Source organism: Plutella xylostella, chromosome 11 (genome assembly GCF_932276165.1).
Source record: "Plutella xylostella chromosome 11, ilPluXylo3.1, whole genome shotgun sequence".
NCBI lineage: Eukaryota > Metazoa > Arthropoda > Insecta > Lepidoptera > Plutellidae > Plutella > Plutella xylostella.
Genome location: NC_063991.1, coordinates 5046459 through 5074288, shown reverse-complemented (window position 1 = coordinate 5074288; position 27830 = coordinate 5046459). Strand labels below are relative to the sequence as shown.

The 27830-nt window shown below is 38.0% G+C and overlaps 2 protein-coding genes and 1 long non-coding RNA gene across 8 annotated transcripts in view; 2 read left to right on the top strand and 1 right to left on the bottom strand.

The window, feature by feature from the left end:
* LOC105396563 (signal transducer and activator of transcription 5B) overlaps window positions 1-6392 on the bottom strand; it is a 29833-nt gene extending 23441 nt beyond the window's left edge. For 4 of the 6 annotated variants that reach the window (XM_048623881.1, XM_048623882.1, XM_048623885.1 and 1 more), the window contains exons 1-6: window positions 6236-6392; window positions 4693-4737; window positions 4107-4162; window positions 1241-1317; window positions 789-849; window positions 299-387 (exon numbers count right to left, since the gene is read on the bottom strand). In XM_048623881.1, coding sequence (XP_048479838.1) covers window positions 299-387; window positions 789-849; window positions 1241-1317; window positions 4107-4157 — 278 coding nt within the window. In that variant the 5' untranslated portion in view covers window positions 4158-4162; window positions 4693-4737; window positions 6236-6392. Of the gene's footprint in view, window positions 1-298; window positions 388-788; window positions 850-1240; window positions 1318-4106; window positions 4163-4692; window positions 4751-5797; window positions 6189-6235 lie in introns of those variants that run through there. The other 2 variants (XM_048623884.1, XM_048623883.1) reach the window with 2 other exon arrangements.
* An 892-nt stretch (window positions 6393-7284) lies between these two features.
* On the top strand, window positions 7285-14353 carry LOC105392926 (la protein homolog). Its single transcript, XM_038116676.2, has 10 exons — window positions 7285-7423; window positions 7510-7639; window positions 8042-8208; window positions 8858-8962; window positions 9531-9686; window positions 11466-11609; window positions 12044-12158; window positions 13361-13440; window positions 13671-13854; window positions 14239-14353. Exons 2-10 carry the CDS (start codon window positions 7519-7521, stop codon window positions 14316-14318), a joined length of 1152 nt encoding a protein of 383 aa, XP_037972604.2. The 5' UTR covers window positions 7285-7423; window positions 7510-7518; the 3' UTR covers window positions 14319-14353.
* Window positions 14354-15967: 1614 nt separating this feature from the next.
* Window positions 15968-27435, top strand: LOC125488585. Its single transcript, XR_007266757.1, has 3 exons — window positions 15968-16093; window positions 23441-23536; window positions 27376-27435. It is a non-coding gene; the product is annotated as an uncharacterized LOC125488585 (long non-coding RNA).
* Window positions 27436-27830: the final 395 nt, after the last annotated feature.

Here is a 27830-nt window from a genome sequence, read left to right as displayed (position 1 = left end):
AGGGAAAAGGGGGTGGTTGGTTAGATGAAAGAAACATAATACTTATATGTATATTAATTTCTGAAAGGGTAATTTTGTGTTGCAAGAGATATTGTAACTTGGAGTCGTTAATAACTCAGGCTATTAGAAAGTTGTTTTTTAATTAAAAGAGAACAAAGTTATGGTACAAAATCTGTGACATTACTACAGTGTTTTGATTTTGACATGGAAAATTGTTATCTGATATCAATTATAATCCTCTAGGCCGAACGTAATTCGGTACGAAACCGAATACCGGCTTCCCGGCAGACACACTCACCCGTACGTGGCCTGCAGCATCTTGGCGGCGTCGGCCAGCTTCATGCGCGTCACGAACAGCTCCGGCGCCGTCATCTGCGCCGCTTGCACCTGGGGAAGTGAAAGGTAAAGTCAAAGTGATTTGATTTAATACCTAAATTTAAAGTAAAAGTTTTTACAATTTAATTTTGAAATATCAAAATGTAGGCTAAATTTAAATTCAATTCGAATGTTTTATAATTGTTTTAACCTACATATTTCTAACATTTGTTTTTGGAATTTTATTAGTAAAGTAGTAGTAAAAAGTATGAAACCAATACTGAAATTGCAAAAAGAAGCTGTTCCATACAGGATGGCTAAGTCTTGCTGTGAAACAGCTGTGTTTTTTGGCAATTTCAGAGATGATCACGTAATGCAAGTTGGTCAATATGACTGGGAAACAAATGGAATGCCACTGATATATTTTCACACTGTATGTGGTATGTAGGTATTATTGACAGTTCTTAGTGTACCTGTATCTCTCGCACTAGCTCTTCCACGAACATACTCTGCTCAGCCAGGTCTGGCTCGCTCCTGGAGAATACAATACAATATTACTTTATTGTTGCATGTGTTGGGTTCCACCAACCCGCACTAGGCCAGCATGGTGGACTAGGCCTAAACCCTTCCTTTATTGGAAGGAGACCCGTTCCCCAGCAGTGATGGGTTGTGATGTTGATTGATTACCTACTTTATTGATACAGTTGGAGTAGAAAATACCCGATCTTTTAGCTAAAAGCGTTATCTTTTGTGTTACTTTTGGATGAAGAAATAATTAGAATGAGCAAGTATTTCATGTAAATACAATGTAGTCAGCTTTTTTAATAATTAGTACAACTAGTTAGGAACAGTTTATAATATAAGTAACATGTCACTACAATATGGTCTAGTTTGTAACCAACATGTTAAGAAGAACAAGACTCACCATATCTTAGCCTCGAGCCACGGCGCCAGGCAGTGGCGCACCTCCAGCGGGAAGTGGGTGCCGTATATCGCTTGCACCTGGAAAAATAAATAAATAAATATTAAAACAACTTCCATATAAGTATACTAGTGATGTAACGAATGTGTGTTTTTGGACATTCGCGAATGCGAATGCGAATGCGAATATCTGAAATCCACATTCGCGAATGCGAATGCGAATGCGAATATTCAGTTTGTGTTCAAATTTTGCGTTATTTGTATGGTTTGGTGGTAGTCTCGTACTGAACGAGGTACATTCCGGTCTAGGCGCATTCCGGATCAGACTAAACAATACTAAACGCAATTTTTTTTTAAACTTTATTTTGCTCCGTAACACTTACGACACATTGCGACTGTGTGCAGTTTCTGAGGACGTTTTACACGAAACATTTAAACGTATTTAAATGTATGGCTATCTTGCTCTGACACTATACTGTGAAAATACGCTTTTTGTTTGTTTATTTACACTCACGGGCAATGAAAATGATCCATTAAGAAAAACAACAAATTACTCGTAATAGAAAAAAAAACTTAATGACGACTTCTGCAATTTTTAAGTTCATTTAACGACGAATCAGAATATTACCAACTAAAAACGTTAATATTTTATTAAAATTTTCTATTAAATGTTTAAAAAAATAGGGGCTATTTGTTGTCTGTATTTTTTAAGTTGAACTATTTCTTGTCGCGTCTATTTTGACGCCGTCACAATTGATTGCCATACGGGCTCCTTTTATGGCATTTATCATCACTCCAGCGAGAACTTCGGCCGAGAGATTCTCGCACTCGCCTTAAGGGCTTCCAGAGACACGGGCTTATTCACATAAACACGGGTCTTCAAAAAACCCCTCAAAACCGTCTCAAACGGAAAAATCGGGCGATTTTGCAGGGAAAAATGACAGATAAAACGAAAAAAAGGCGTCCCGAATACTGAATAAGTATACACAATTATTCCGCGATCTTGGGGAGTATATCACTCCATGGCCTCTGAACTTGTATTCTGCATTTGTCTAGTCCACCAAATCAAAAAAAAAATTGAAATTGGCTTTCATTTGTACAAATGAGAGCAACTTCCAATAGGGTGATTACTTTTGGCCCACCTTGTATTAACTATTTCTAAAGTTTCATTGCCCAAAAAAATAATTAAATAAATACCAAATGATAAAGGTAATGAGATAAAGAGGGTAACTTGTGCTAAAAGGTTATAGACGAATGGATTTTGATTTTGTTAACCTACCATTATTTTCAAATACTTTTTTTCTAATAAGTACTGATATTCGCAAAACATTCGCACAAAATTTTGCGAATGCGAATGCGAATGCGAATATCCAAAAATGTGCGAATATTCGCGAATGCGAATGCGAATGCGAATATTCGTTACATCACTAAAGTATACTACATTAATTCTTACTTGGTAAACAATCTTTGTGTGTCTTTTTAATAAAAATATTAGGCATTAAACAGATAAATTATAGCAAAAATAAATTCTTTATTTACATATTAGTCATTTTACTAGTAAGTATTTCATTGGTTTTTAGGATTTATTTTAAAACGTAGTTCAGATTAAATCAAATATTTGATTGCCATCAAGTGTACTTTAGTGACTTTTTAAATAAATTCAAAATAAAAAGACACACATTGATTGTTTACCTTTTATGCCAAGTAAGAATGAATGTAGTGTATTTAGTTCTCCACTAAATTGAAGGTTGCTGGACGAATGGTCCGTCTTTGTATACTTAATTACATACATATTATACAACATTATAGTGTTTAACTTTGATTATGTGTCTAAAAGTAAATAGCGTAACTGGCAGTAGCTGGATGAGGAAGGATGAGTGTTGCGGCGCATGAGAGGCATCAGAGGCAATATTTGTTTAATAATTTATTTATGCCCAAGTTTAAGTGTTTAATGTTTGTGTTGTGTGATATCTTCAACCCATCAGCCAAGAGTGGAACTTATGCTAATAAAATAACCATCCTCAGAGGAGACCAATATCCTACCACTATTTACGGCCTGTATAGGTATGTGTGTGTTTAAGTTGGGTTACTTATCGCAAAGTCTGCAATAAATATTCCCTAACCTTTAGTATCCAAGTCGAATTTAGGTCTTTATCAAATTTAGACAGGATGTTGTTTCATGTTTTATCAAGTCTTCCAAAACAAAATATGGGTTTTTTACGTCGATGACGATCGCAATTTTAATTTTATTAATCTGTTATCAATTTTTTTTATAATTCTAAGAAACTAACAAAAGTTATTTTATTTATGTAGGATTTACACAAAACAAAAGAATAAATACTGCCTGACATAAAAAAAGTTGTAAATACTAGAAAAAATATACTATTGAACGCTAGAAAATAAAGAAGCATGTACCTACTACGCTATTGCACATTTTTACTCAAAAGAAATCCACTTATATGCTAGAATCAGACAAAACAAAAAAAGTTTATTAGGCCTATAAATTAAGATTTGCAATTTCTCACACCTCACATCATAGATAAAGATAAAGATAAAGATAAAGATAAAATACACTTTATTGCACACAAACAGAAATAGTTTCAAAAACATAGAAAAGAAAAATGGTACAATCGGCGGCCTTATTACTAAAAGTAATCTCTTCCAGACAACCACATTGAAAGGAAATATAGAGTATAAAGAAAGGGGTAACGTGTGACAAGACAAGAGAAAATACAATATAATTACTATGAACAATGTGTAAATACATAGGTGATGATGATGAAATACTGTGTTCCTTCCATCATCAGAGACAGAGCTCGAAGAAGGGATTTCCACTTCTAAAATTATTATGATATTTATGAAGTAGTTACCTTGGCCAGCGGCTCCGGCGGCAGTTGCTGAGCGCGCGCCCACAGCGTCATCGCGGCTGCAACAAACAACCACTTTCAGGTACACTAGGAACTATGAACACTAACTTGTACAGTATAAGGCAGACAAATCTGACCCCTCTAGGAAGCATTGTTACTATGACAGGGGGGTCAGGTTTCTCTGCACATGACCATACTTCACTTGGGATGCAAAAAGGGGCCCTCCATGATTGACGTATCAGCTGTGCCTTGTGTATGTTAAAATGTAATCATAGAAAAAGAAGTGCAATTCCCTCCCCACAGAGAAACCAATATGTACTAAGTTTTGCGGGATGTATTAGTTAGCTTAAGATTATTTTTGCAATAAATATATTTATTCATGTATAGGTCCGGCCTGTGGGTCCTGTGACAAATCTTTGATCAGCTCTGATGTTTGTCACAGATGAAAGGCACAGATAAAAATGTAAAATCCACGCGGTGATGCGCGGTGTACACAGGTGTGACACAGTGTTAGAGTTCTACTATAATTTGTGGTATGCAAATAAAGTTTCTTTTAAACTATATTGCTCTTAAATTGAGAAAATCTTACCTCAGAAAGTTTCTCTTAGTTAACCAGGTGATGTGATCACTGCTTCTGAAAATGAAAACTTATTTCATGAGTACAAACTATTAAAATAATACATAGGTTTAGGTCTGTACCTAACTAAACTAACAACTGTCGAAACGAAATGGATACAGATCCATTTGAACAACTTTATAGTTCTTAGTAGTTGACAATGAGCAAATGCACTTTTTTATATTATCAAACTAAAAACCGCCCGCTATTCTTTCAAAGACTGACAGTTCGTTAGTTTGACAAAGCACAAAATGAAATCACAGCCAACTTCAGGTACTAACTGTAGTATCTACTACAGTTTAGTCTAGCTAACTGATAGTTTTTCTGCGTTTTAAAGAGGAAAGAGTTAAGCCCATCTAGTACAGGTTTGATAGTTCGTGGAAAACTATTAAAGTTTCAGTTTTCTGACATACAAAGTGGTGCTTCTAGCGGAAACTATCATGAAACTTTTGACAGATAATGTATATGCAAGTGACAGAAGAAAACCAAAAATTTTTTTCGTTCGTACATAAATTGCAAAACTCGTACTAGAGGCCCAGATCCATTTTCACCACGATGGCAACAACAAATTCAGCGAACCAAAATACTACAGTTTGGTCTAAACAAACTGCTTTTGCTGCGTTTTAAAGAGGAAAGAGCTAAGGACACAAAAGAAGCTGTAGGACTTCTAGATCTTCAAATAGGGCTTATTTTGTATACTTTTTTCATACAGATGAAAGTAATCATATGGTTTTCTAATGGTTTAGAGTGTCTGACAAACAGATACAACACAGGATATACTCATAAAACTATACTATCTTGCACTAAAACATTTTACTAAGAATAAGTTCTCACTTAAATATCCACAACTGCATTCTCAACCAAAACATACAAATTATGTGAACCAGCCCTGTGGCTACATTTAATTGATTCCAGACATGGTTAGAAGAGTGCCTTCCAGAATTCATAAATAGGAACTCAGTTCCAGGAATTCAAGTTCAAAGATAACTACCATTGGGGCTGGCTTGTTATGGAAACTACAAAAGCTATGCACCACACAACAATGGCCTATTAATGTAGGGGATAAAACGCTACTTACAGAACCGCATAATGGAATAATTAACGCCAAAGAACGAAGTTCCCGTAAACACGAGGAAAAAACAACTGCCGACCTTGAAATGCAGTTATATGAGTCCACTAAACATGGCAAATGTTTACATGCGATTTTTACAGGGTCTGAAAAGGTTGTGATTGATTTCGCGCGGGGAGAGGCGCGGGTCTGCCCGGGGACTGAACTGGCTGATTTTGTAGAATTCTACGCGTGTATTTTACCTGTATTGAGCGGTCTCCCGACCCCGCTCAATTTCCGAGAATTTTGACGTGCACACACACAGCCGCACGTAAACAACGCACACAAGTGTATAACCACCTATACGGACACACTACTACAGGTGCATTCGCCCACACACAAGCAAGTGGCTAATTTTAGACGCATTTTTGTAAGCGAGTCTAGTGTTTGATATGAAGGATTACTTACCTAATAGTTGTTAGGACACAGTGATTAACTTTTAATACACCGAACACTGATCATCTCCTTGATTTTTGTATTTAATTACGTGAATCAATTAATTCACCGAGAGATAAATCGTAAATTGACATGCGGAATGACGGATGATGGATTGTCATAATGTCATATCAAATCAAACGTCGGACTGTCACACTTGTCAGCTGTCAAGTGCGCCACAGAGAACAACTACAACGATGCACGATCACGATACTATACTACAATCGATTCATTCATAGATATACAACTACTTAGGTTACAAAAATACTTGATGAAATCTTGATGCATCTTGCATAATAATAATCACTTCAATTCAGCTTCGTGAATGTGTGATATTTTAAAAGATTTTTTAACAATGGAGGAAGGAACTTCACAATCCTCTGAAATACAGAGTTTTCTAGTTCAGAGGACAGTGCTCATGAAATTATGTATATTTGTATTGGTTTTTATAAATAAATGTTTAAATGTTTAAATAAATGTTTAAAAAAATGTTTTAAACGTTGGTGTCATTGTGTAACACTGAAATCCTATTGTGTAAAACTGAAATTAAAATTAAAGTAATACATTTTATTATTCTGTGTTGCGTACCTACAAAGTATAATAAGTAATATAACATAATAACCTACTTTTAAAATGGTGCTAATCAATAGGTACTATACTACCCTACAATTTATATACTTTCTACAAAAAAAGCATTTATTTTTTATCAATAATTAATCATTTTGTAACAATTTTTTATACAGCAAGAAATGTTTAGTAAAAATAACACTGGATTATATTACAATATTTATAATTATTTATAATTTTATAATTTTATTACTCCTTCAGTAAATTATATTGTTACCTACATAAATTTTAACGGTAATAATGTGATGGAATGGTGACGATGTGTGTGGAGGCAGCATTTATTGTCATACCACTTATTAGCGTCATGCAAATAATCGATTCTCGATCGATAATACTACAGCACTTGCATGACATGTTGTCTGTGAATTTTAATCTGTGAGCTGTTAAACTGTCAACTGTCATTATCTGTGTGCTATTCACCGCACCACCGACGAAAGTAAACACGTGTTTCGTGGTCTACAAGCGTCTTTTTAATTCAAAACCAATACAAGTGTGGTATCACGTGTTGATTTTCCATTCCATTTGCCAAAAACAGTAAGTATATAAACATACCTTACGGTATTTACTTGTAATAATCGAACGAAAACTCAATTTCTCAACATTCCCGGTTTTCGTTACAGGTTTTCGAAATGACGGAAAAAGAAGTCGCCACAGAAAGCAAGAATGGAGAGGAGAACGAGGCAGCCAACAACGTGGAAGAGGAGACTGCATTGGAGAGCTCCATCATCAGACAAGTCGAGTATTACTTCGGTAAGACCTCATTCTAACCTCTAACCTTTTTGCTTTCGTAAACAAACAGAATGCTAGACTGAATCTGGATAGAGTGGTGTTAGGTTAACGGCTTACACACTCGTATCGTACTATACAGAAGTTAAAGGAAGTAATGCAACAACCAAAATAAAAAAAAAATTGTAGTTGCAAATTTGACTCAAATAAAATTAAAAGTTCACATACTATGACCACTGTAAATAGGTTTGATATTCATTCCTGACTATTCTGCGGCTGCTGCATGTGTCCTTCACGATTAACTATCAATATGGTACATACTGTGATAGGTCAAACCTGCAGACATTAAAATTCACACAACACAACCAAGTACATATTACACTTGTACCTACGCATATTCCACAACACCAACTTAACCAATTCCAGGTGACGCCAACCTCCCCCGAGACAAGTTCCTCCGCGAGCAGGTGAAGCTGGACGACGGGTGGGTGCCCCTCGACGTGCTGACTCGGTTCAACCGCCTCGCCAAGCTCACCACTGACCTGGAGGTCATTGCTAATGCTTTGAACAAAGCTACGTCGGGATTGCTTGAGGTAATGTTTGTGAAATTATTGAAATGGTTTAATAATAAAGACATGATACCCTAAATTCTTAATACATGGTGTCTTTGGCTAAAGTGTACATCCAAAATATTGTCCTGTATAAGTCCTGCAGCTCTGCTGCACATTTAGATGAACTAAATAAATAAATACACAACTGACAAAGTTTGTGAACAGATGCTGAAAAAATATGGATGTTTGATTTAAGACTAGTTGTGTTACTATGTTTTGGCCTCATACAATAGTTGAACAGTGCAAAAATTAAGAAATATAATACAGTTTGTGGACGTGTATTTTGTCTGCCTATGGGATTGTATCACATATTGATGCACATCTGTAAACCAGACACAGAGCAATGTAATCAAAACTGCCAGCTTATTGCAAGACAATATTCTGGTTATATAGAAATACTACAGTAGCACATAGTTAATTAGTTATCCTCTGATGGATATAGACCTCTCACAAAGACCGCCACAACACTTTGTCCATGGTATTCCTCATCCAGCCACTACTAGCTACCTATCTAAGGCTGTCAGTCCAATAGTACGGGTGGATGCCTGTTCTACACTTGCCTTTTCATGATCTCCACTTAAGAACTCAGTTATCCCACCTAGTAATACTAACACCACCTGGTCTTCCACAGGTATCAGAAGACAACAAGAAGGTGCGTCGTAACCCGGAGTTGCTGGTGCCCGAGATGACGGAGGAGAGACGGAAGGAACTCATGACACGCACCGTCTATGTCAAGGTACAGTATGAGGCAGATAAATCTGACCCCTCTTAGAAGCATTGCTACTATGGGAGGGGGGTCAGGTTTCTCTGCATGTGACCGTACATACACGTAGCGCGGGGCGGAGCGTTTTCCAAACAGCGGAAACAATACAAGGCACCAGTTTGCGCTATGTAGGGAGACGCTCCGTCAAAGTTAAAGCCAAACGAATATTATTACTTTGTATAAACCTATGCCATAGCATTATTAGGCTATTCAAGATTTGGCCATACCATTATTAGGGTAAACAATGTTATGCGAAATAACTTTTTACTAAACGAGATTTATGCCATACGATTTTCGGCGTAACGAGACTTTGACCAAACGTTACTATGCAATACGAGATTAGGCAAATAAATCTTATGCCAAAAAAGGTAGAACCGTTCTTATCGATGTCGATAAACAGCGCACACAGTTCATAGCAATCCACCAATCACAGCGCCATATTTATCGCGAATTGCGGTGTTTAGTTACGTTTGAAAATGATCCCGTGCAGCAGATTGAGTCAAACATTTTAATCTAATTTCACACTCTTCTCCATCCCCAGGGTTTCCCCAAAGACGCCACCCTCGACGAGATGCTCTCGTACTTCAAGACCCATGGAGACGTGGAAAACGTGGTGATGAGGAGGTACCTGGACCGCGCCAGCAAGGAGAGGAAGTTCAAGGGATCCGTGTTCGCCACATTCAAGGTGGTTGAGGAGGTAAGCGGAGATTTTGGAGGTTTTTTTAGTGATTTTGGAGGTGTTTCAGTGTCTTAAAGATGGAGATTGCGAGATCAAGGAGATAATTTGTCGGTTGGGTAGATATTTTGAAGATTATCATGGTTTGGAGGTCGAGATTTAGTCTGCAAGCTTCCAGCTGCCGCTACACAGGTTCATTATCGATGTAGATAAACAACACTATATCGCCATTCGCTATAAACACGACGCTGTGATTGGTGGAACGCGCATTATACCAGTTTATCGACGTCGATAACGAACCCATGTAGCGGTTGCAGTATGTTACTACCTATTCCAATGCTAGGATTTAAAAACACACAAACCTGTGTATTGGCCGCAGTAAGTTACTACCTATTCCAATGCTAGGACACAAAAAGTAGCCTATGTCAGTCTAAATCACTACAATAACCTCTCCCTAACGGCGCTCCGCTAGTCTCCATGCTCTCGCACTTCAAGCCGCACGGAGACGTGGAGAACGTGGTGATGAGGAGGTGCCTGGACCGCGCCAGCAAGGAGAGGAAGCTCAAGGGATCCGAGTTCGCCACGTTCAAGCTGGCTGAGGAGGTAAGCGGAGATTTTGGAAGGTGTTTAATAACTATATAGGGAGGTGTTTTGGAGATTTTAGTGTCTTAAAGATGGAGGTTGGAGAGTGGATGGAGGTGTTTTTCAGGAGGTTATGGAGATATTTTGAAAATTGCGGTGGTCATTTGTAGGTTGGAGAGATATTTAGGCGAAAATTTGTAGGTTGGTTACTAGCTGCCGCTAGACAGGTTTCATATCGACGTAGATAAACGTTACTATATCGCGATTCGCCATAAATACGGCGTTGTGTGTTGTTTATCGACGTCGATAACGAACCCATGTAGCGGTTGCAGTAAGTTACTACCTATTCCAATGCTAGGATATAAAAAATAGCAGTCGATTCACTATAAATACGACGCTGTGATTGATGGAACGCTAATTTAACCAGTTTATCGACATCGATGAACAAACCCATGTAGCGGTTGCAGTAAGTTACTACCTATACCAATGCTAGGACACAAAAAGTAGCTTATATCAGTCAAAATCACTACAATAACCTCTCCCTAACGGCGCTCCGCTAGTCTCCATGCTCTCGTACTTCAAGCCGCACGGAGACGTGGAGAACGTGGTGATGAGGAGGTGCCTGGACCGCGCCAGCAAGGAGAGGGAGTTCAAGGGATCCGCGTTCGCCACGTTCAAGCTGGTTGAGGAGGTAAGCGGAGGTGTTTTGGAGATTATTTTTAAGGATCCATTTCTTAGGATCACTTTGTCTCGTGTTCTTAGGTTTCATTTGTTTTAGAGGTGGAGATTTTTGTAGATTCTGTCTGTTGAGGAGGTATGCGGGAGATTTTAGGGAGATTGAGTTTGGTTTAGGAGTTGACTTTGTTAGCGAGGTTAGGGTTTGTTGTTGGAATACCGGTAGCGTTTGTCACTGTGGACTCTATAGAGGCTGATTTATGAATGATTAGATAAAAGTTATCTGAATAATAGTTTTCATGCTCTCACATGTGAATGTTTGTAATAGACAGTAACAGCAACAATTTTATTGCTCTGACTATTCAGGCAACTATAAAAAATCCGTCCTAAAATAAATACATAATGTGGTTTTTTGAAGTAAAATAATCCGAAATATCTATAATATACGAAATGAGCTTTATTTATGTACAATGTAAAATTGTACATGCTATTACCTTCCCGTTGTGTGTACAAATAAACAATCCATCCATCCATCCTTTCCAGGCACAAAAGTTCCTGACCCTCAAAGACCTCAAGTACAAGGAGACCGAGCTGATCCTGCGCCCCCAAGACGAGTACCTGCAGGAGAAGCAGCAGGAGTACCTGGCGAGGAAGGAGAAGAAGGACAAGAAGGGGAAAGACGGAGAGGTAACGACCTTAGAATTTAATAAGTTCAATAAATAATGCCCACGACTGTAATCCCTGACGGGGTAGTCAGAGGTTTTTATGTGAAGTCACGTGATAGGTCGCGAAGCGTCCGTAGTCGAATGGGCTTCGGCTTCAGTGATCGTAACTGATCGCTGCTTCGGCAACAGTCGTTAAGCCTAGTCAGAAGCCTTCGGGCGGCTTGAAAACATCTGGCAGTCGGGTTGCCCACTTACCCGACAACTCTCTCAGCACAAGCTTGCTTGTGTTGGGGTCCACCAACCCGCACTAGGCCAGAGCGTGGTGGACTAGGCCTAAACCCTTCCTTCATTACTTACACCCCCACAGAGAAAAGAATAGAAGGCTCTTTCAATAGCCTCCGTACATTTATGTCCATATTTATTTACTTATCTTACGTTATCCTCTTCCCATTCCAGTCTAAACAAGAAGACAAGCACGAGATCAAGCTCCCGACAGGGACCGTGCTCAAGTTCTCCGAGTGCCACGACAAGACTACCAGAGAGGATGTCAAGTCGGCGCTGGAGCCGCTGGGTGAGTCACTTGCGAGTCACACATATACATACATATGATACAGACATTGAATGCCTCGACAAGACCACCAGGGAAGATGTCAAGTCGGCGTTGGAACCACTGGGTGAGTCACTTGCTAGTCACACATATACATACATATGATACAGACATTGAATGCCTCGACAAGACTACCAGGGAGGATGTCAAGTCGGCGTTAGAACCACTGGGTGAGTCATTTGCTAGTCACTTACATATATGCATACATACAGGCATTGAGTGCCACGACAAGACCACCAGAGAAGATGTCAAGTCAGCGCTGGAGCCACTGGGTGAGTCACTTGCGAATAACATACATACACACACAGAGTGCCACGACAAGACCACCAGAGAGGATGTCAAGTCGGCGTTAGAACCACTGGGTGAGTCACTTGCTAGTCACACACACACACCCACACACACACACATATATTTATATGTGTACAGCAATTGCAGTTTAAACAGGTCGATAGTACCAAGTGCCGTAAGGATGTCAAGTCAGTGTTAGAACCACTAGGTGAGTCACTTGCTAGTCACTTACACATATACACACATACAGACATTGAGTGCCACAACAAGACCACCAGAGAAGATGTCAAGTTAGAAGTTAGGACCACTTGGTGAGTCACTTACGAATCACTTACACAAATGCACAAAAACAGACACCAAAGTGCCGTAAGGAAAGTCAAGTCAATGTTAGAACCTCTAGGTGAGGTCACTTGCGAGTCACTTACACATATATGCACACATGCAGACATTGAGTGCCTTGACAAGACCACCAGAGAAGATGTCAAGTCAGCGCTGGAACCACTGGGTGAGTCACTTGCTAGTCACTTACACATATGCACACATACAGACATAGAGTGCCACGACAAGACCATCAGAGAGGATTTGAAGTGAGCGCTGGAGCCACTGGGTGAGTCACTTACGAGTCACACATACGTTCTCATACATACACACACATAGTGCCACGACAAGACCACCAGGGAGGATGTCAAGTCGGCGTTGGAACCACTGGGTGAGTCACTTGCGTGTCACACACACACAAAGGCATACAGTAATTGCAGTTGAACCAAGTTTGGAATTGAACCAAGCGCGCACGAAGTTATCTATTTCTCATAATGTAACTCAAGATAGACACAAATAATAATAATTTTGCCTAAAACAATATGTATTTTGCATTTCAGGCGCAGAAGTGGCATACATCGACTTCAAAGTTGGCGACAAAGATGGATGGGTGCGACTGACCAAAGAGGACTCTGCTAAGGTAACTATTGTGACCTTCGCTAAAGCAGAATATGTTAAATAGTTTTAATTAAGTTCAAAATTAGTCAAAAGCCATGCCATATTACACGTAAGCTCTTTAATACCCATGGCTTAGTCGTTTGTAACACCATGCAAACATAGATTTACGATGAAGCAATCCAAAACATAGCACATTCTATGAAGCAAACCTTTCGTGAACAGCTTATTAATTACATTATTCCATGCCAACAGGAGCTCCACTCAAAACTAACAGACGGCAAGCTCAAGATCGGGGACTCCGAGGTGCTGTTCACCGTGCTCGAGGGGGACGAGGAGACGGAGTACCTGCAGCGCACCGTGGACGAGATGAGCAAGCGGAGGAAGAACCAGCGGAACAACAAGTACCAGAATAGGGGGGGCAAGGGGAACTACAGAGGTGAGTAACTAAATATAACCTATGCATATAGATAAACTATACTTACAGGTTGTAAATGAGCTTTTTCGCTTGCGGTGAAAGGACAAGTTTATGTTTATTGAGTAAAAGTAGATATACGTTGACCAGGTTTTGGCTGTTAGGTTAGCGCTGTTGAATATGGATATGAATCCATGTTGTACTCAATGATTTCATGATGAAAATTATCAAATTATAACAGATGTATGAAAATTTGGGACCAGCGCGAGGGTGCCATTTTCTTGAGCAGTTGGCTCTGTCCTTACGCTAGTAATTATAAGCTTTCTCTGGCGGTTAGAAAAAAAAACTCCCATTTTTTACTGTACGGTAAACCAGTGCGTTATTTAATAAATTGCACCATTGTTCCAGGTAAAGGCAACTACCAAAACCGTAAACGCAAGCAGGATGGGCACGACGACGCGCCCGCCAGCAAGGTGAAGGCGGACTAGACTACGTTATGTTTAATATATTATTGTTAAGGTTATTTGTGCTGTTTTATTTACAAGTTGATTGTTGATGAGGTTGGGTGGGTTTTCTTGGGATAATTACTCTACAATGTAGCCAAAATGACTGCCACTTATGAATCCCATAATATATGTAAATGTGAAGATTCCCTCAAAACGATCGCATAGAATAGTATACTCCATAGCTCCATCACCCGATATCGATTTGTTTCTTTTGAGATAGGGTGAGAGCTGCCATCTAGCGGTACAAGCGCTGCACTAGCTCCGCGCGCGCCACACAAATGTGCGTAAATTTCCACGGCTCGATCGATTGAGAAAAACCTAAACTATACCTGGATCTTTTATTCGACGGAATTCTGACAGTTATCTACTTTTGACATGTCAGAGATCACAAACCTTTTTTGGCTGAGCCCTTTTTTCAATACGAGTCTAGAGGGTCACTACCAAAATCAAACGAACGAACGAACAAGAGCTCGGCTCTATCTCGTTGTATCAAGCGTGCCGATTGCGTGACAATTCTTGTTCGTTCGTTCGTCGATTTAGAGAGTGACACCCCTGAGCATCTAAGTCTAAACTACTCTATACATTATATTTGTTAGTGAATGTACAGACCTATGCATTTTATTAAGTGCGGCGCTCCAAATTAAAAGGGGATATACCTACGGTGAGTAATAATTACGTCCCTTTACATCACAAAAATAATATACTTAATTAAAGTATAAATTAATAAATAAAGAAAATATATAATTGATTATTGAAATATCTAATCGATTATTAAAAAATAATAAGAGCGGTGGTAGCTCTGTCGGGTAAGCGCTCTTACGGTGAAGGAAAACATCGTGACGAAACCTGCATATCTAGATTTAGCACATCTAGATAATTATGTGAACGAGCGTGGTGGGAAATGGTCCAAGCTTAGGAAGGCAGTTTAGACCTTGGGGATATGCACAAAGGTTCCACTCGAGAGAGCCAGGTGCAGGTACTTACATCCCCAAAGAGAATAGAATAGAATATCTTATCATTATTAATACTAACCGATTATGATGATACTTAGACTGCTCAATGTAAGCCATTAAAAAAATTAATAGTGACAATTGGTTGAAACGTTTCGGAGATATGCGTGGACAAACATTATAAACATACACACATCTATAAAATTTTGCAAGTATATTTGTTTGTTGTGCAGTCCCAATAATCTTACATAAGTACATCCAAGTATGTACCGAATAAAGAATCTTTTTTTGAAATCGATTAAAAAGGTTTACTATCCCTGAATTTAGTAGGAAGTGATGCCAGCTAAAGAATAAAATAAAGTAATTAATATGAATTCCATACATTATCTGTCATTTTATTTTTTTATTGCCCAGAAATGGATCCAAATTTTTCCTTTTTTCGGTTAAGAGCTTTTTAAGTAGCATCACTTTTGAAATGTCAGAATTCCGTCGAATAAAAGATCCAGGTATAGGCCCTCTGACTTCCTCTCACGGCAGTCCTTAAATTCAAGAGTGTGAAATTGTCTTAAAAAGGAAGAGGTTACGTTATTATTCTGAAACAATATGATAAACTTTCACAGAATGCCCTTCATTGTAATCTGTCAAATGCATGTCAATGTCAAACTTCAAAGCATCGATATTAGAGAAATCTGTTCTGTGAATCAGTGACATTTTGTGAGTGGAGGAGGGTGCACGCGAATCAAGTTAAAATTTCGTATTTAAAATCGTAATGCGAAACAGTTTTTCACAATCGGAGTACCCTTTAATGTAAGTAAATTTATTCTACTCAAAGTACTGTCTAGTTTCAGAAATTGAAATATGAAATTATTTTCATAAAATGCAATTTTTATTATGTACGATGGGGGCAATTATTTAATTGACATGAACATTGTGCCTGAAAAGACTTTGTTGTCGAAAATTAGCGTGGTATTTTTAGATTTAAATGCTGACCAAACAATACCTGTCGATATGCCTGGCGTTGATGAAAGCTGCCCATTATTTCATATAGTCAACTAACTATAATATTATTATTGCCCTATCAAAACTTAGGTGGGCCATTATTTTATTTTAGGGACCATTATCGGTCCCCTACAAAGAAACATTTTTTAAAAATTAAATAATGAAATTCAGGAATGTAGCTACCGTCTGTAGCAATTAAATAAGACACCGGTCACAGAAAATATAATGAATTTATGTAAAATACTTTATTTATTTACAAATTACGGTAACTCTGTTGTTGTTTTTGGTAACGCAATTGTTTTTCATACAAAAATTGTCTGTCCCTCGTAGCGAGTCATATGAAACAAGCACAACGTGTGTAAAAAAATATAATGGAAACAATTTTTTTGAATATTATAACGAATATGTCATTATTTAAACTTTACTTCACGGTAATATTCATGATTTTATATGAACATATTATGGGACAATTAATATTCCTGGCCGAGTCCCCAAGCGTAAGCAAAAATACACCTACACTAGGTTACCCTAGGAAATTCAATCATAAATAAACTTGTTTTCACTTTCTTACACCTAAGATCATTTGAATGGCTGTGTATTTGTATCGGAGTGCAGGAAGGAGAGCGGGACGGATAAAATGACCAAGTCTTTCGGATGAGAGTCCTGGAGAGAAGCGCGTGTATTTATTGTGACGCCACTGAGTTACCGGCGACATACGGTGAGTTTTATAGATATTTATTATTTTATTTCATGCAATATATGTAATAATTAGTAACAATTATTAGGGCATTTTGATATCCCATGTATGTGTATTCATTTAAGTACTAACTTCAAATAGGTTATTGTTTTACAACTGCGTTACCGCTACACTTCGTTACTTTTTCAGTAACGTAGTTGTAGCTATAGTAACTCAGGGGTTTTTCTTATAGTTTTCAGGTATCTGTTACTCAATTTATGGTACAAATATAACATTTGAGCATATTATATTGTTACAGTATAACATTTCAGACTCAATGGCGTAAACAGCGGCTGAAAAACAACGGCTTTATAGGCAAAAAAAATGAGAAATATTTCTTAGTATTAAGTTGTTATATTTTCAGCGATTTTAATGTTTGATATTAAACAAAGAGTTCTGTTAATTTTAGTTTGATAGTTTTTTCACATTATGATTAGTTTTAATTGAAGAAAGTATAAAGATTGTGATTGAGATACCACTGTGTTACCAATTAACCACAGCGTTATCTATTTGTCCCTCGTTTCCTGAGAGTATTCACAAACATTTTAGCTACTCTATATTAGAAAGAATGTTAAACTAAATATAATAATTATAATTCACCTTATTTTGAGCTATTTCTAAAACTTTGAGCAAAAAATTATGATTATTTTGTCCTTTTTTCGAAAAGTATTGCATTAAAACTTATTGATTGGTAACGCAGTGGGAAACTTTATTATAGAATGAATAACAAAACTGAGAATATTTTGTAATTTAAACTGTTAGATTAATGTTTTTTTTCTTACTTTTTATCTGGTATATGTTTACGAACCAAAATATTATGTTCCTAACAATAAAACATAATTTTGTATGAAAGTAACGCAGTAGTATTTTTTTCTCATCGTTCCTCGATTAAACGTCAATAACTTTAAGAAATAGCAAGAAAACATCGCTGCAAATGTATTTAATGAATAATATAAATGTTAATTAACATAAATAAATATTAAAAGGTTAATTAATAAGAAGTTTATTTTTGAAAAAAATATCTGTAAAAGTATGTCCAATTGTACCCAAAATAAAATAATGGCCCAGGTATTAGTTACCAGGCAAACTTTAGCCCGCGCAATTCTTTTATTTACTTTTATAAGGTAAGTGTTCATGTATATCATAGTTATTACTACCTTATCCTAGGTAAAAACTACAAAATACCATGCATTAAAAAATACGTAGGTAAATAGGCTGTTCCAGGCATTTCGTATGGAATCATCCCTACTAATATTATAAATGCGAAAGTAACTGTGTCTGTCTGTTACTCTTTCACGCCAAAACTACTAAACGGATTTGAATGAAATTTGGTATACACACGGTCTAGACCCTGGGAAAGAACATTGGCTACTTTTTGTCCCGGAATTCCCACGGGAAAACTTTTTAAGGCGAAGCGAAGCGCGTGGGAACAGCTAGTTAACCAATAAAATTCCACTGCCCGGACATTTTCGCATTGAGGATCAAATAAAGTGTCTACCTAGATGTTAGTACGTACCTAATTAAACTGCTTATTTTAATTTGATGGTAGAGGTACCTCTACAGTGAAACCTGGATAAGTGGGAAACCGGCCCTCTGAGTACTTAACTACTTACCACTTTTAGGGAAACAAAGCAAATGCCTATGCTATGATAGATACCTACATAAATAAATAGATCGGTATATATCTAAGATTATTATTTTTTCTTAAATGGGTATTTCTTATTCTTATAAAAAATACTGTCTTACGTAAGAATCGGCTAGGTGGAAGCACTCATAGTTGTTAGGTATGAATTAAAACAGTAAATCATATTTTTTATCATACAGGCAAGTTAATTATGCATTAAAATACATAAGCCTTGTATTTATAGATTTCAATATCCCCCCCAAAATGTCACAGCCGTGCGATGTCCGCTCACCGAATTACTCAACAAAATATTTTTCTGGAATTAATTGGTGCTTTTTCAGACAAAAAAACATTATATAATCATTTTATATGTAATTAACTTATCACAATACATATATTTCATGTTGTTTAGCTAAGTAAGTTTAAACCATAACCTTTCGTAAAGTTTGTCCGATGTTTTTTTGTCACAGCCGTGGCTCAAAATATTTACACTTGAAAAAAGGGTAGAACTTGGCGACATGTATCTGCTATAACTATATATTTTTCTGCTATATCAACACTGTTTGACCTACCCTTTCTTGGCCGGCATGAATGGTGGGGTGTAAATTAATAATATTTTTTATGTTTTATTTTATAAATTAACACTCTGAACCTGTCCAGACCGTGTTCAAGTTATATAAGGTAAGCTCAACTGTATTGTCAGTTTGTTTTTCGTAATTTATAACTTAAACAATGTACTTACAGATAAAAGTAACAAATTGCAAAAATAATGACGAATTTTAAAATAATGTCAGGCACGGTGCGAAAATGTCACAACCATGGCAGTCACAGCCATAGCTTTCTGAGGCCATGGTCGTGCCATGTTTTAACATGTCACATCCATGTCGAACATGGATGTGACGTAACTACCTTATAAAAAAATATATAGTTATTCTGAAGGCACAAACTTTAATTTTATTTCTGTGAAAACTTTGATTTGGAATATTGAAAATGAGATTTACGCCATTCAGTCATAAAGTCGAATTTTAAACAAGGAATTTAATTTGTCACAACCATACTTTCACACCTCATTTTCTACCCCTTGCAAAGCCTGTTAAGCTTGATTGAAGATATTAAAATTCATTATTTTCAATACACTTTCCAATAACATTAATAAAAAAATATAAAAAAAAAGTTTTAAAAAAATATTTTTTTTTTGTTTTTTTTAAGAAATACCCAAATTTATAGCTCGCCTTACCTCTGGAGTCAGCTAAGTAACTATTTATAAAACTATAAATGCGAAAGTAACTGTGTCTGTATGTCTCTTACTCTTTCACGCCAAAACTACTGAACGGATTTGAATGAAATTTAGTATACATATGGTCTAGACCCTGAGAAAGAACATAGGCTACTTTTTATCCCGGAATTCCCACGGGAAACCCACTTTTTAAGGCGAAGCGAAGCTCGCGGGAACAACTAGTACGTAATAAATAAACCTGGATATGCCCTCCCCATGTCCCTTGAAGGTCTACTTGTCCAGGTTTCAGTGTAGCATACTTACCTGCCTACCAGTATATTTTTGTACCTACAGTCGTCGAAATATAATAGGCCCGTTTGGACAGCTACACAATTATGCTATTTACTCTTGATTTACTTGAGGAAATACATAAAAAGACACATAATCTGGCTTATTTTTAACGGCTTTTGAAGCACCAAAAGTTACTTATTGTTGAGATTTTTTATGACTGTACATAATGTATGTAAAGTTAGACACGCTATTCTGTCTATATTACGAATTTATGAGGAAGCATTTAAAAGTAGATTTATTTATAAGTTACCTACTTAACTCCAGCTGGATTTTCAGGTATTTTTTGTAAAAATATGTGTAGCCACTTAATCAGAGAATGTCCGTTTTTATAGTTAAATGCTTCTATTAGTTATCTACTCGTACTCGTAAATTATAGTGTTAAATCAGTTTAAAGAAAAAAACAGTCATACATATTTATGTATCGTGCAACGATTGTATATTATGTATGTACGATTAGGTTTAGCTGTTATGATTAAGATGTAAAGCCAATTAATTCGTTGCATATTGAGTGCTTAACTTGACATTAACACGTGAGAAACTGGGCATAAGATTGATAATCCATTGTCTTCATTCTATGGAGTAAAATATACAGGGTATACTTAATAGTAAGTAGTAAGAATTAGACAAAGTCGTGGAACATACTTAAGTTATTCAGAATGAACTCTTACTTTACTTTAGATAGATAAATAAATAGAGTATTACTTATTTGTACACAACAAGAAAGGAAGTTGCAGTAGGTACAATCACCAATTTTAGGTGTTTGTTTTGACTGTAGGTTGGGCTGGTAGGTCTTCTTGATTAAAACCAAAGTTTCACAGTGAGACAGTATTTTATTTTATCACAACACAAGAGCACCGTACCTACAGCAGATTTCATCATCAGCCAATAATAATCCACTGCTGGACATAGGCCTCTCCCAAGGAGCGCCACAACACTCGGTCCTCCGCCTAAGGTCGTCAGTCCAGCGGGCAGGAGGGCGTCCCACGCTGCGTTTGCCTGTTCGTGGTCTCCACTCGAGAACTCGTCTATCCCAACGGTTATCGGTTCTTCGGCAGATATGACCAGCCTACTGCCACTTCAGCTTGCATATTTTGACAGCTATGTCGGTAACCTTAGTCCTCTGACGGATAACCTCATTTCTGATACGATCCATCAGAGAAACCCCAAGCATAGCTCTCTCCATAGCACGCTGAGCGACTTTAAATCGGTGGACCAGTCCTACCGTCAGTGTCCACGTCTCTGCACCATACGTCATCACTGGCAGGACGCACTGGTTGAAGACTTTTGTCTTCAGGCTCTGAGGAATGGCCGAGGAGAATATGTGACGAAGTTTCCCGAATGCAGCCCAACCCAGTTGGATGCGCCTTGCAGCCTCCTTGTCGAAGTTGCTTCTGCCTAGCCGAATAGTCTGCCCGAGGTAGACATATTCTTGCACAACTTCGATTGTTGCCTCACCAACGGACCACCAGCCTGCCTCACCAGCAGATTTATTGTAACAGAATAGAATACGGAAGTGACCATAAGCAATAATTAAAAATAGACTTGTGTTGCCGTCAACATTAGGTACAGTGCCACAAACTTATCTGTTCCGGTGACAGTTCATGTAAATGTGTAATATTTCTTCATTCTATAAGATTTTAAGTTTGCCAGTAGTGGTAATTCACTCTTGTGGTTTCAATAAACCCATCTAATCTATATCAATATATAATTCATTAGTAAATAATGAGATATGGATCAATTTAGTTAGCTTTCACCGGAACAGATAAGTTTGTCGCACTATACTTGTAAATTTTCTAAAACCCTGTAATAAAGACAAATAGAGCTCTTATCAGCTATAAACCGTCAGTCAGAGAATACCGGGCCACAGATGGATTCCTAGAAACGCGGGTCCGGTGAAGTCCGGTCCCGATAATGCATCCTTAAAGAAACGATCGACAGTTAACTGACAGTTAGGAACAGACGGGAAAAATGTACCTCGGACACTAAATGTGAGGTAGGGGTGACACTACAGGAGTTTTTGATTGAATTTAATTCATTTATTTCTGATAATTTGATACATCCTTCAGTATGTGGAATAAATTGTAAAATAGAATTTAGGTTGTTGATAGGCAACCACAGTTATTGGGACAGGGTGGAATAGTGAATAAGTATTATCTGAATAAGACGCCGTCAATTTTAATTGCTAATATGTAAAAGACGCATAATTTTATAAATTATATGATATATACTTAGGTATAATCATTGTTCACAGCCAATTTTGAACAAACCATTTACGTTTGTACAGAGCGCTAAATTTACCCGATAGTAACTACTTAAATAATATACCTACATTATAACATGTTTAAAGAAATACATTCCCTGTACCGGGAATCAAAGCCCTGTCTTTAGGCCTTCCGTCAAAGCACTAAGCAAGACCAAGCTATATTTAAAGAAATAGGCAGCTGTGACAACCCTAGTCAAGTACCTGTTTGCTCTATAAGCCTTATTGAAGATCCTAAAGTATATCTTGGCAGGCTACCAAGAGCTTTGTGACTTCAAACTGTATCAATTGTAGTAATGGACTAGTTTAGCTAAATACTTTAGTCTTACCACGTCTTACTTTAGACAACCGAGTGGTGTAATGGTTAGTGACTGTGATTGCTGTGTCTAGCGTCAATTCACACGTACCACAACCACACCACGTCGCAGCGACAAAATGTGGTCAAGCTGTGGTTACGTGTGAATTGTGTGACAGCGGCTTTTTGCAGTTGCGTTGTGGCAGCGACAAAATGTCGATGTGGTTGCGTTGTCGCTGTCGTTGCGATGTGGTAACCACGTCGTCGTATGCATTTAATAGGGAGAGGAGGTGGCCGCGGTGCCACCGCCGCGTGGCGGCGTTGCCGTTGCGATGTGGTTGCGATGTGGTCGTATTACACAGGTGGTCGATAACAACGGCAAAATGTGGCACGTGTGAATTGGATTATTCATTGTCAATACAAAATATACGCCCGACCACACCGCGTGGTTGTGGTGTGGTTGTGGTACGTCTGAATTGACCCTAAGGTCGCGGGTTCGATTCTCTGGCTGGAACTATTTAATTGCTCGTGAGTGTAGTAAGCCGAAAAGGGATGTCTCTGGAGACCATCCTGAATATCTTTTATTCACAGAGTACCAGGCCCCACTTCAGCTCTCTTATACCTAACTACCTAGTATTTTTATAACTTCTTATTTTCTGATTTTTTGTTCCAGAATCTGACAATGTTAACGTTCTATGCGTTAACATTGTGTGTGTGTGTGGCGGTCGTCTCAGCGTCACCCTTCGACCAGAGACAGTGCCCTTATGATGTAAGTTATTTGACATAGAGTGCCACAAACTTATCTGTTCCGGTGAAAGCTCACGTAAATCCTAACTAATATTATAAATGCGAAAGTAACTGTGTCTGTCTGTCTGTCTGTCTGTCTGTTACTCTTTCACGCCAAAACTACTGAACGAATTTGAATGAAATTTGGTATACATACGGTCTAGACCCTGGGAATGAACATAGGCTACTTTTTATCCCGGAATTCCTACGGGAAAATTTTTTAAGGCGAAGCGAAGCGCGCGGGAACAGCTAGTGTCGAATATTTCTTCATTCTATAAGATTTCACGTTTGCCTGTAGTGGTAATTCGCTCTTGCGGTTTTAATAAACCCACCTAATCTATATCAATACATAATTCATCAGTAAGTAATGATATATGGATCAATTTAGTTCGCCCTCACCGGAACAGATAATTTTGTCGCACTGTAGGTAACAGCGGTTAACTACCTAGGGTGATTCAGAATAAATTCACAGGGGCGCTGAACAAGATGTCATACAAATTGCTATTGAAGTACCTATCGACTAGAGTCAACCATATTCGTGATTGGCACACTGGTCTAGAGGAAAGCAAAAGCGTCAATTCATCATCAGCCAATAATCATCCACTGCTGGACATAGGCCTCTCCTAAGGAGCGCCACAACACTCGGTCCTCGGCCTTCCTCATCCAATCACTACCCGCCACCCGCCTAAGGTCGTCAGTCCAGCGGGCAGGAGGGCGTCCCACGCTGCGTTTGCCTGTTCGTGGTCTCCACTCGAGAACTCGTCTACCCCAACGGTTATCGATTCTTCGGCAGATATGACCAGCCCACTGCCACTTCAGCTTGCATATTTTGACAGCTATGTCGGTAATCTTAGTCCTCTGACGGATAACCTCATTTCTGATACGATCCATCAGAGAAACCCCAAGCATAGCTCTCTCCATAGCACGCTGAGCGACTTTAAATCGGTGGACCAGTCCTACCGTCAGTGTCCACGTCTCTGCACCATACGTCATCACTGGCAGGACGGCAGGCAAAGCGTCAATTATTTACTCTAAAAGCGAATGATTTTTTGTAACACTAGCGCTACGACAGAAGATTGAACTAAGTAGGTACTCATTGAATGCTAATAACTTCAAATTTGGACTTGATCCAATAACGTTGGTCAGAAAGAGCACCAGAGTCACTCCTGTAAGTACTTTGAAAGACACCCTGTAAATTAAGTTGCTATAAAAATACCCACATAGGTACTTACTTGCCTAGTTACCTACATAATATTTTATTATTTTTAGTAGGTATAGTTAGATAAATAACAACCAGACACAAGGCAAACACAAGTGGTCTTCTCACGAATATTTGCCATAGGCACTATAATAATCGCCGTATTTATTACCAATATTTTAGTTTTTTTAACGCAGCGTGGGACGCCCTCCTGCCCGCTGGACTGACGACCTTATTATTATTATTATTTTTTTTATTGCACAAAGTAAATTGGTACAAAGGCGAACTTAATGCTAGCAGCATTTTGTACCAGTTAACCTTTGGTGATGGTGATGATGACCTTAGGCGGGTAGCCGGTAGTGGATGGATGAGGAAGGCCGAGGACCGAGTGTTGTGCTGCTTCTTGGGAAAGGCCTATGTCCAGCAGTGGATGATTATTGGCTGATGATGATGATGAAATAACGTTAACAGTATTACATATATTATATTATTATCACAAACTGTCAAATCTGTTGTAAATTGAAACGCGTTACAGGTTTTTCCTAGTGCAGGTCCCACTTTGTATTGTTTTTCTGTCAATACTTTTCTGGCTAAATAAAGAATTTATTTATTTAAATATGTTTTTGATGAGTAAAAGTCGTTCTCTCCTAGGATTCGAACCCTGGAAATCGTACCTCTTAACATTCACATGGGTATAATAAAGAAGTCGATATTAGATATTTCAATTAAATCCTAAAGTGTTTGTGTATTATGGAAATACCTAAAGGCCAATTAATTACTTATCAATAAGTCAAAAGGTTTAATACAAATGAAAATTAATTTAACATTAGTGGTCTCAATGTTTCCATAGTAAACAAAACTCAATAGGTAAGTATAAAGTAATAAGTATAGCTATGTATATAATAATTATAATAAATAGGTGTCGTCCACCAACCTGCACAAGGCCAGCGTGGTGGACTAGGCCTAAAACCCTTCCTTCATTGGAAGGAGACCCGTGCCCCAGCAGTGGGGACGTGATGGGTCGTGGTGGTCTGTATCATGTTTCTAGGTAACCGCAATCGCTTGTCACGATAATAATGTAAGCGTCATATTTTATGAAAATAAACCTAATTAAAACCCTTATATTTATGATCAGTTAGGTATAAATAAATCCTAACTAATATTATAAATGCGAAAGTAACTGTTTCTGTTTGTCTGTCATGACGCCAATACTACTGAACGGATTTGAATTAAATTTGGTATACAGATAGTCTAGCTAGACTCTAGAGTCTAGACCCTGAGAAAGAACATATAGGCTACTTTTTATCGCGGTATACCCACGGGAAAACTTTTTAAAGCGAAGCGAAGCTCGCGGGAACAGCTTGTAATTTATATTATAAGTGACAGGCTGAATAAATACAGTAAGTATAGGTACTCCTTATTATCATTGTATACCGATAACTCTTGTCTTTTGACCCCAAACCACTCTCCGTCATACTCATAAGTGTAACGACCGGAGACACTTAGCCAGTATCACTAGAACAGATAGATTAGTGAGTTAGTAAACAAAAGTAGGAGATAAACAGTTAAATGTGTTTTTGATGGGCATTTTTGTTTAACTACACAAAACGTAAAAATTCCGTAGATAAATTCCCAGGTTCTTGTTTGAGTGACTCTAAAATGTTGTTATCTTTATTTTAACTAATGGTTGCCATTTTTGGCCAATGGTTGAGTTAACTAGGCATCAAATAACTGTCCCTTAGTGCCAATTTCTCAATTGTCGGTTATCTAACCGACAGGGATTGATTTATAAATTAAACGTCAGCTCCATGTAAAATTCATGATAGATGTGTAAAAAGTTAACCACTACTCCCTGGTTATGCTCTAACCGAGAATGGGGAAATTGGCAATTAGACTCTGAACGCTAAAGCAACTGAAAAACGGTGAATACATAACAACAACAAAAAGTTTATTAGGGCAACAGTAATATTTAAACTTTGTAATTTATATGGTCTCACGTATGTCTTATTCTTCTTCATCCATTTACCTAACAGCTACCAGTTAAAGAAAAAAATATCTCCCATCTTTTTCCCAATGCAAAATATCCTTATCGGACACTAATGACACAATCATTGAATATGACAAAATGAACAAAATAGACCCGATTTGACTGGCAAAAAAGGGTTTTTCAAGTTTTAGGGCATTAGGTATTTTTCCTCGACTATATTAATTAATGTCCTCCTAGCCGAATTTCGACCACGGCGGCCAGTCTCATTTGAGATCAGCCATCTACGCAGGAGTAGATTATAGTGCCCAAGTGTGTGCGCAGTACACAGGAGCACTCTCTGTTCCATCACTATCATAGCCCAATGGGACGGATTGACCGACACGACTGGAGAGAGCTAGGCGCAGGACCGACTGCTTTACATGCCCATCCGACAGCATGGATCGTTTCACTGTTTCGGACATCAGGTGATCAGCCTTCTGTGTCCTAACCAAACTTAGAACCACAATTTAGAAACACAAATTGATGGTCCTACCCGGGAATCGAACCCGGGACCTCTGGGTCATGAAGCGAAGCCTCGACTATATTATGTCAACTTCAGGAGCTCATGCTGATGATGATAACATAATGTTCGTTCCAGAGCTGCAACCAAGTGAAGGAGGGAGTCCTGAATTTCCACATAGTGCCTCACACGCACGACTTGTCTGTGTGTCTGTGTATCTGTCTATGGTAGCGTAGCCCCGAAACGGCTGAACCGATTATCTATTTGTTTTTTTTTTTTACTAATAGGTAATATTACCCCCACGGTTCTACCCTCTCTTAAAATCGGTGCAGCTGTTCAAAAGTTTTACGGTCTTATTCATAAAAAAACCTTAAAGTAGGTTTACTGAGCTCAATAGTTACGGAACACATTAAGGGCGGATTCGGCCAACGTCGAGTAACTGTTTACTCACGAGTAAAGTACCAGTTACTCGCGAGTAAGCAGATTTTGCATTCTACCAAACCTGAAACCAAGATAACTAGCTTATCCCAAGAATAAAATGTTATACCGCCAAAATTGACCGTGTAACGAGCTTATCCGAGAGTAATTTTGTA